At 41.1% G+C, this 9,660-nt stretch overlaps 1 protein-coding gene across 1 annotated transcript; it reads right to left on the bottom strand.

The window, feature by feature from the left end:
• Positions 1-3,884: 3,884 nt before the first annotated feature.
• pim1 (Pim-1 proto-oncogene, serine/threonine kinase) lies at positions 3,885-9,240 on the bottom strand. Its single transcript, XM_059950411.1, has 6 exons — positions 8,806-9,240; positions 8,515-8,621; positions 8,323-8,373; positions 7,768-8,134; positions 5,679-5,855; positions 3,885-5,258 (listed from the first exon to the last, which is right to left on the bottom strand). Exons 1-6 carry the CDS (start codon positions 8,888-8,890, stop codon positions 5,086-5,088), a joined length of 960 nt encoding a protein of 319 aa, XP_059806394.1. The 5' UTR covers positions 8,891-9,240; the 3' UTR covers positions 3,885-5,085.
• Positions 9,241-9,660: the final 420 nt, after the last annotated feature.

Here is a 9,660-nt window from a genome sequence, read left to right as displayed (position 1 = left end):
CTGATCTGTTGTGATGGTAGGTAAATTGGAGTGGATCTTTCTCAACTTCTCAGGCAAGAGTTGATATGTTTCATCACCAACATGTCAAAACACTTCATCACGCTTCTAGACAATAGCCATTGATTATTTTTAGGCACCAGTATAATTGAAACCTGCTTGAAACAGGAGGGTACCACAGACTGCCAATGCGAAAGGTTAAAGATATTGGTGAACATTCCAGCCAGTTGATCAGCACAGAGCTTGAGTACTCCTCCAGGAACCCCGTCTAGGCCAAATGCTTTCCATGGGTTCACATCGTGAAGATTGCTCTGAAGTTGGTCTCAGAGATTGAAACCTCAGTGTCTTCACTGCTATTGGAGGTTCCTCCATGTTTTGAGTATCAAAGCGAGCAAAATGTCATTGAGCTCATCTGGGAAAGAAACCTTGTTGTTCCCAATGTCACTTTGGTTTCACTTTGTCTATAAACTCCCTAAAATCTGCATTTGTTATGAATCATAATGTGCGAGTCCCATTTTTAAATAGCCCTCTCATTACATGGAGTAAAGGTGAATGAGCTGAATAACAGCATATATACTGATCTAACACACACACACACACACACACAAAATGCCAGAGGAGGAAATCAGCAGCTCAGCCAGCATTATGAAAATGATTAAACAGTTGACATTTCGAGGCCAAGACCCTTTATCAGGAGGGTCTTGGGTATATGCTGCTTTGAATTTCCAGCATCTGCAGAATTTCTTGTGTTGCTCTAATGTGTTAATCATTGCTGGCTGAATATCCTAGTCATGAGATGAGCGCATGAACTTTGGGTATCAACATCTCTGAAGATCTATCCTGGACCTGACATATTAATGAAATTATGAAGGCACACAAGTGGCTGTACTTCATTAGGAGTTTGTCACCAAAGACTCTTGCAAGTATCTACAGATGTAACGTGGAGAACATTCTGACTGGTTGCATCACTGTCTCTAATTGAAAGGCCACTGCACAGGTCTGTAGAGAGTTGTAAACTTGGCCAGATCCATCATGGACACTAACTTTTCCAGTATCAAGGGCATCTTGAAAAAGTGATGCCTCAAAGGTGGTGTTCATCATTAAGAACCCCCACCACGTCCTCTTCTCATTACTACGTCACAATAACCAAAAGACCATAAGACATAGGAGCAGAATTAGGCCATTTGACCCATAGAGTCTGCAACACCATTCCATTATGCCTGAATTATTATCTTTCATTCTCCTGCCTTCTGCCTGTAACCTTTGACACCATTATTAATCAAGAACCTCTGAACTTCTGAACCTCTAAACTTGGCATGGACAGCCATCTGCGGCAATGAATTCCACAGATTCACCACCCTCAGGCTGAAGAAATTCTTTCTCATCTCTGTTCTACAGGGATGTCATTCTATTCTGTGTTTGTGACCTCTGGTCCTAGACTTCCCCATTATAGTAAAGGACCTCACCACATCCACCCTTTCTGGTTCTTTCAATATTTGATAGATTCCAATGAGATCTCTCCTTATTCTTCTAAACTCCAGTAAGTACAGGTCCAGAGCTATCAAACCCTTCCATTCCTTGGATCATTCTGGACACTTTCCAATGTCAGTACATCTTTTTTTGCCTGCCTTGCTGAGAAGGGATTTTTTTCTCTCTCTGAGTTAGCAGATACTTTCAACACATGAACAGGATTGAATTCTGGAAGAGCTCCTAGAGAAACTTTAAAAAAATACATGCAGTCAGTAAATATATGGCAAAATAGTCACATTAGATTTTTGGAATTTTTCAGAAGTCCTCTGTAGTCAGATCTCTTAAGAGCATCATTACTGCATAAGGTCCACAATTTGCTATTAATCTCTGAGCAATTCAGATAGTTGAATTGTGGCTAGCTCTAAAAAATAACTCCTCTGGTTAGTGAACTGAGATGCATGCCACTCTAAAACTGCTTCCAAATTGGATTTTGTCTCCATAATAAAAAATCAAAATGCTTCAGATGGCAAAGCTGTAAAATAAAATTAACAAATGATGCTGATAGATTAAAAAACTGCAACATTAACTCCACTTTCCTCCCTCCACATCAGTTACTCGATATGCTGAGTGCTTGTAGCATTCTATGTTTGATTTCTGGTTGTATTAGTGAAAATTTGTCCCTGAATTTCCTGTGTTTATTGGAGACACCGACATTTAAAGGATGGGATAGTGCTGGAGATGAGTCCAGGAAGTTCTCCGAGACTGGAGGACTTCTGTTAGGGGCGAAAGATTGGATATGCTCATTTTATTTTCACTGGAGAGATTACTGAAGGGTGACGTGAATATAAGATTCTGAGAGGCATGGATAGAACAGGTAGTCATTTTTTGCTAGAGTAGCAGTAACAATAAACAAGTGTTTTAAATTGAGAGGTAAGAGATTTGATGGGTAACTTTTTATTTATGCGTTAACTGGCTGATATTTGTAATGCACTGCCAGGTGGTGATAGAATCAGATCGTCTGAGAGGAATTTAGACAGACATTTAAATAAGCAATAGAAAAATATCTGTGGTAACAGTCAATTGGGATTAGTGTAAATGGGCAGAAAAGACATAGATCTCAAACATGAGAAGATCTGCAGATGCTGGAAATCCAAAGCAGCACACACAAAATGCTGGAACTCAGCAGGCCAGGCAACAGCAATGAAAGAGTTAACAGCTGATGTTTCAGGCTGACTCTTCAGGACTTTCTTTGTGAATATCATGGATCTGGTAGGTCAAAGGGACCTTTTTAGTGCTGTATAGTGAAATCTGTTCCTTTACTTAAATACTGACTTAAAATAGTGGAGCACTAATGTTCTGCCTTTATGCTGGCAAAAGGCAGCTCTCTGACCCTGTCAGGATCTGAAAAGGACTGAGTGGCCACAGAATGCACAAATATAAAGTAATTGCATCATTTAATTATTTTAGTTTTAAAAAAGTTTGGCTAATTTGTTTCAAAATGCTTTAAATTCAGATTAAGAATCAAGTTTACTATCTCTGATGTATGAGTGATTTACAGCAGTAGTTTTGGGTATAAAAATTACTCTGTACACAGTGCAAGAGAAATAATTAAATTACTCTTAATGGGTTCATGGGCCATTCCAAAATCTGATAGCGGAAAGGAAGAAGCGGTTTCTAAAACACTGGGTGTGGATCTTCAGGCTCTTTTACCTCCTCCGAAATATTAGTAATAAGAGAGCATGTCCTGGATGGTAAGGGTCTTTTAACGATGGATGCAGACTTGAAGTATTACATCTTGAAGATGTCCTTTAACAGTGTAAAAATTTGTGCCTGTGTTGGAGATGGCTGAACCCACAACTGGTTTTGAACCTTTAAATGTTTCCTGAACATCACACTGACCGCAAAGCAAGGGATGGATTTTGCCATCTTCTAAAGGACCTTCATGGGAAGAGGTCATTTCAGGTCTTCTACCAAGATCTGCCTTGATGCACGATCAAATAAATTTAGGGAAACTTGGATTACAAGGTTACAATTGGATTGCAATTACAACTAATTATACTATTATTGCCGTAACTAATCTGCTCCAATCCAATCCACATTTCCTCCATCCCACGACCACTCGAATTCCCTTATCATTGCATCTACTTCACCTTTAAACGATATAGCCCCCACTACCCTCTGGGGTAGACAGCGATTCACTACCTTTTCAGAAAAGCTGCCATGTACCTCAATTTTTAAGTGGCTGCTCCCAAATCTGTTTGCTTCTCAATACTGGAGAAATTTTTGCTGGATAATCACTGGTGGAACATATCAGTTAATGGCATCTTGCTAGATATTATGATGGATGTGAGCAGGGGCAATATGCAGGCATTGAGGTTCTCTTTGATAACTGAAATGCATATACAACACTAAGCAAATTAAGGCAAATTTTAATTTTATTTGAAATGTCGTATAAAAATAACTTTTCTTCCATTCTATTTAATTTACAGATCTAATGAAATGACAGTTGACTCCAAGCTGCATACATGCAACTAACCGTAAAGATATGTACAGTAAGAACAAAATTATTTTTGCAGTGGTATCTTAATCAACCCTTACAAGCCCATGGGACGCATTTTTAAAAAAATCCCTCCCACCCATCCCCAAACATGGTCTAGACATTAAATACATATTCAGTACAACATGCATTTAACAGAATTTCTCAATGTAATATTTACAAAGTCTGGAATTTGTTTCATTGACCTCACCGTTTTATTTTGGCTGTAAACAGAGTGAACTGAATAAAAGTCTGACAAGATCTTAAGAAAATTCGTGGGTCTTCATTTGACCAAATAATTATTGTGGAATGAACAAGTCTGCTGGAAGGGAGTTGGCCATAAATAAATAAATAAAAATCAACCCACGAGTCAAAACTTTTTATATAATATATCTGCTTAAAAAAAACCTCAACTTCACTCAAATAAATAAACAGGTAAACAGGACAGAGCCAACAAATGCTGTTGTAACCAGTACTTCAAAGATATTTACATTTAATATATATTTATGCATGATATCTACATATGTGCACATGTACAAAAGTTTTGGAGTCCATTCATTGCATTGGTTGTGCATTGATGACGATGCTCTGATATGCCTTGGCTTCAAACTAAGTGTATTAGACAAGCTGACTGCACAAGAGTTGATTGAGGTCAATTCCTTTCCGATTAGTGGTGATGATCCTGTGACACGGTTTGTCTTCATCTGTTACACCAAAAGATACGAACAAAACGTAGTGGCTTTACTACCAGTCTTGTCTGTGTGTATATGAGGATTGTGCGAAAAGAAGTTACGCAGAAGCAGCAGAAGTTCAAGTATTTATTTGAAGTTAGTGGATCTCCAGTGGTCATAAAAGGCACTCGAAGAGGAAGAGTCAGACTTGTCGTAATGCACGATTCAAGTTTATGACAACTGGAATGAAGGTGGATAGGATTTGTTTCTTCATTAGCTCTCCCACTAATCACTAGATTTGATAAAAAGGCCATGGAATCTGCCAAATCCAACCAGGGAAGTTTTTTTGGTTCTTTCAGAGTGAGGCAAAATAGTTCTGCGAGCATCAGTTCACATTGTTTCAATTGAGTTCTAATTTGCTTGAGTAATGCTGGTTGACTCTTGGCTCAGGCTGTGCAATCTTACTCCAATAACATCTTGTGACACAACACTGTTCTGCATCCAAGTGTGGTTAATAATGTCTTCAAAGGATGGTCGATCAGAAGGCCTCAAGGATAGACAGGACTTGATGAGATGTTGACATTCTGAAACCAAAAGAAGAAACTGCGTTACAAACTGCTTAACATAAATGTAAGAAATTCTGCCAAATGCTGGAAATCACACAAAATGCTGGAAGAACTGTGCAGTATTCTATGGCCAGTCGACGCCAAATCAGGATGATTTTTAGAAGGTGCCAATTCTACTTCCTTTATACTTTCCAGCTAATTAATTCAGCTTTCAATTGCTGATGTAAACAATTATTTAAAATGGTGTACTGTATTTATACTGCTGCCCTGAACAGCAAAACAGGCAGTGACTAATTATATTTATGATACAATGAAATATTAAAATTCAATGCCTGTGTTGAATGCCTGTCTAGTTAAATCTTAAGAACTATTATTATTCCATCCACTCTCATATATTTAAACTTCATACTTAAACAGAAAGCACAAACATGTCCTTACCAGGTGAAATTCTTCTCCTGAATAGGACCTGCCCTCGAATAATCTCCTCATCCTGTTCAAATGGAATGTCTCCACACACCATATCATACAAAAGTACACCAAGGGACCAGACTGTTGCAGATCTGCCGTGATATCTGTGATAACGGATCCACTCTGGTGGGCTGTATACTCTGGTACCTGTGAAATGGTTAAAAAAAAGCACTCATGAGTCCTCCTTGATGTACGTATACCCAGGCAGAGAAATTCTAAAATAGACTATTAAAGGAAGCTAAAGGCAAAATATAGAAACATTTTCCCTTTACACTTGTGCCGTAAAGGTTAATCATTCTCACTTGGATCATGAGGTAAACTGGTAAAAATTCAGCAAATGTTTCTCGTTAACAAAAGAATACTCTATCCCCTTAAAATTCAAATCATCTGCTCTATCTCGTTCCGCACTTAGCAAGCAGGAAATGCGGTTAACCCTTGCTTCCTGCCTGTCCTGTTGTGAACTGGCAGTTACTGAAGTGCTGCCATGTGACTTTTGTTTACAAACTTTCAGTTGTAAAAGACACATGTTCCCGCCGACTGGTGGCGCCAAAGACCCAGTATTTGCACTAACGGTTTTTTTTGCACACAAGTCGCTAATTTAAATTGCACAGGCTTGCAACAGCAGGAATAGCGAACGACGACACGGGTCTCGGGAGACCGGACCCCTCTCGTTGCAGCGAGCGCAGACACAAGTCATGTACCCATGCAAACTTCCGAGCCCAAATTTAAACTACAACCTTTTAAAAAGTTTAAGAAAAAAAAACAGCATTTTTAAAAAATGTCTTTCCTGGCTTGTCGAATTTCGCCGTTGAAAAAAGACTCAAAAATATAAACCTACCACACAACACAATAAAAACGTTCTTATGAAACAGTATTTATGAAGTTGTTTTGCAACAATGTGTAATCTGCAAGGGGCGTATTATGTTCGCAGCGCTACAGGGAGCGGCTTCTTTAGTCGTTAAATAATCAACCCAGCACTGTTTATGGGATGGGATCGGGTTGAAGGGGAATAGGTATAGCAATTAATGAGAAAAAAAAACTATTTTCGTGTTAAACAGGGGAAATTAGAAATTTGCAGAGCGAGCACTGAATTTTCGAAATGGTTTCCCGACCGGGGTCCCTTGCTCGCCCTGCTGCTTCCAAGAAGACGGGTTCAGTTTCCAAAACACTGTTACGCAGCAGAAAAGCAAGCTCCAAAACAAAAGGGTGGCACGCTGCCAAGCTGCAGCAGCACTGACTTGAAGGCAGTCGCGCCGTCTAGTGGCTGTAGCCCAAGTGCCTGATCCCCTCCCATCTGCCAGGCCAGCCGGAGCTGTCCTCCACCCACCCCGCCCCCGAGCTTTGCCCCGGAGCATCCCTGCAGCGTCCGCTCGCCCACCCCCATGCCCCGCAACAAACTGACGCCCGTGGCACCCGTCCACTGAGATGTTCCCTCCTTTCACTTTCCTCTCAGGTTATACCCTGAAAGAGCCCCTTGCCTCGCCCCAAAATTCTTCGCCAATGTTAAGCTTTCAGATGTTCTATTATTAATATTCAGCACGAATTCATCGACGCAATTCGTGAGCTTGGTCTTGTGATTCACCGCAGCCTTGCACTGGGCAGCAGCTTTATTGTGTGTGTGTTTTTTTCGAAACTCGGATTCTTTTCACCACCGTGCGACCACTTATTCAGCTCCAACCCCTCGTGATTTTCGTTACCTCAAAAGCCCCCGGCTCCGACCGCCTTCCCCGTGATACAAGCGGCGGCAGCACTATTTCCGAGCTGAGCAACGCCCCTCAGCAACGAGAAGCGCCCCCTCGCAGCGCATCACCAGCCATATAAGGAAATAAACCCATCAAAACAATAACAAAACGGTCCGGTAGTACACCACCGGAAAATCGATACCAAATAAAACTACAACACACCTGAACATCAGCTAATTATACAACCTTTACAGCGGCGATAAAATTTGTAAGCCTCCACCCACCATCTCCTAATTTTTTTTACGCCCGAAATCATTAAATGCTATAGATCGCTTTCGAAGAACTGCAGTTAAATTCCACTGAAAAGGAAAACTCACCATCAAAATCTGTATAGACGGTATCCTTTAACAGGGCTCCCGACCCGAAATCGATCAGCTTTAGCTCCCCCGTTCTCATATCGATCAGGATATTCTCGTCCTTGATGTCTCGATGGACCACCCCGCAGCTGTGGCAGTGCCGCACCGCCTCCAAGATCTGGGCGAAAAAGTTTTTAGCCAAGTCTTCCGGCAAGGCTCCCTTCTCGGTGATAAAATCAAACAGGTCCTTAACGTGCTCGGCTCTCTCCATGACGATGATGAAGCTGTCGGGTCTCTCGAACCAGTCCAGCATTTTGATCACACCCCGGCATCCCGCGCCCACCCGCTTCAGAAGCGCAATCTCCATGGGAACCCTCGCTCCATTGGACTACAGAAGCAATCAAAATAAAACTGCGTTAGATGCCGTGTGATCGCAGACTAATTCACAATACCCTATTTATAAAACATGACCGGTACCAGCAATCAAAATAAGAATTCGTATATAACAGTTTTTTATATATAAAAGCTAAACTCCGCAAACTCTCCATTACACAAATGATGTTTACTTTTACTTACCAATTCAGCCCATTCTGACACTCGATCTCTGGCAACATGCTTGATAGCAACCTGCAATATAAACACAAATGCTCCATTAGAACTGAACACGGTCGATGCTCGCTGGATTTTATTTCCATAACAGGCTGTTCTCGAGGAAGTTAACAGCAATAAAACAGAACGCGAAACCTATCAAGATTGCAAAATAATTACCTGGACCCCGTCTGCGATTCTCACGCCCGAATAAACGGTTCCAAATCCACCGCTACCGAGGATAGATCCAACTTGATAAATCTTTTCAAAAGGCTCCCGCTCTTTCACTGTAACAAAAAAAGGGGAGGAGGGTAAATTAGTCGGTCTCCATTATCACAGGGTCTTTTGTTGTCTCCGATCTCCACATGGTTAACGACAACACCATCACGGCACACATACACACACAAAAAAAACCCTTCTCGGCTGAAGCAGGGAGACTCCGTAAACGTGTAAGAAATGGCAAATAGGTACCTTGTTGCAACTGAATTTTCGCCGGCATATCCACGCTTGATGTTGAGTACATATGAGCAAGAGATCCGATTTTTGAAAGCAGCATCCCTCGATGTGAAACGTCGATTGGAGACTCGAGTATCACTTGCAAGATTCCGAATGGGATTCCACCAAAATAAAAGCCGGTATGATCACCCACACACCACGTTGTAACAAACACACAGCTGCGAACGCACCGAAGTGAATGTGAAATCCCTTATTCCAAAACGTTCGGCTTCTCGCAATGTCCCAGTAATGAAATGCAGCAGGTTATTAAGTTTCTTTAAGCAAGAAATCAGCTGAAGTAAGAGAATAAAATGATGTTGGAGCAGAATGAACAGGAGCGACTCCGTATCACACCGAGTCCTTTGGCTTACTTAGTGCGTTGTGCTAGTAGCAACGACTATACACAGATAGTAATAAAAGCTAACCGCACACCATCAGAAAACCCTAGAGGCACGCCTATTTGAGATTTACGTCAGAGGAAATAGGCGGGGTGAAAGTGTCTGCCAATCACAAGAAAGAAAAAAATAAAAGAATGAAGCTGACTAGACTCGACGTGGCGGGAATGACTACGCGCCAAAAATATGCCTCCTCTATGTCTGCGTACAAATGGCTTTGATCCACTGGCTGTCTGTGAACAAATATTTTTAATAGGGAGCGGACAACGTTCCTTTTCCCTGGGAGCAGAAGCCTTCGCAATTTAATTTTCATTTAGCAATATAGTAGTAGAAGCGATTGGCCTAGATTTAAAATGCACACAAAGGTGCTAAGTGTATGCAATATATTGATAAAAAGACATTATTGCTAGATCTTTGTTAGCTTGGCAAGGGATTT

The sequence above is a fragment of the Hypanus sabinus genome, chromosome 25 (assembly GCF_030144855.1).
Source record: "Hypanus sabinus isolate sHypSab1 chromosome 25, sHypSab1.hap1, whole genome shotgun sequence".
NCBI lineage: Eukaryota > Metazoa > Chordata > Chondrichthyes > Myliobatiformes > Dasyatidae > Hypanus > Hypanus sabinus.
The sequence above is the reverse complement of the archived record's forward strand: the minus strand, read 5'-3'. Positions and strand labels throughout refer to the sequence as shown.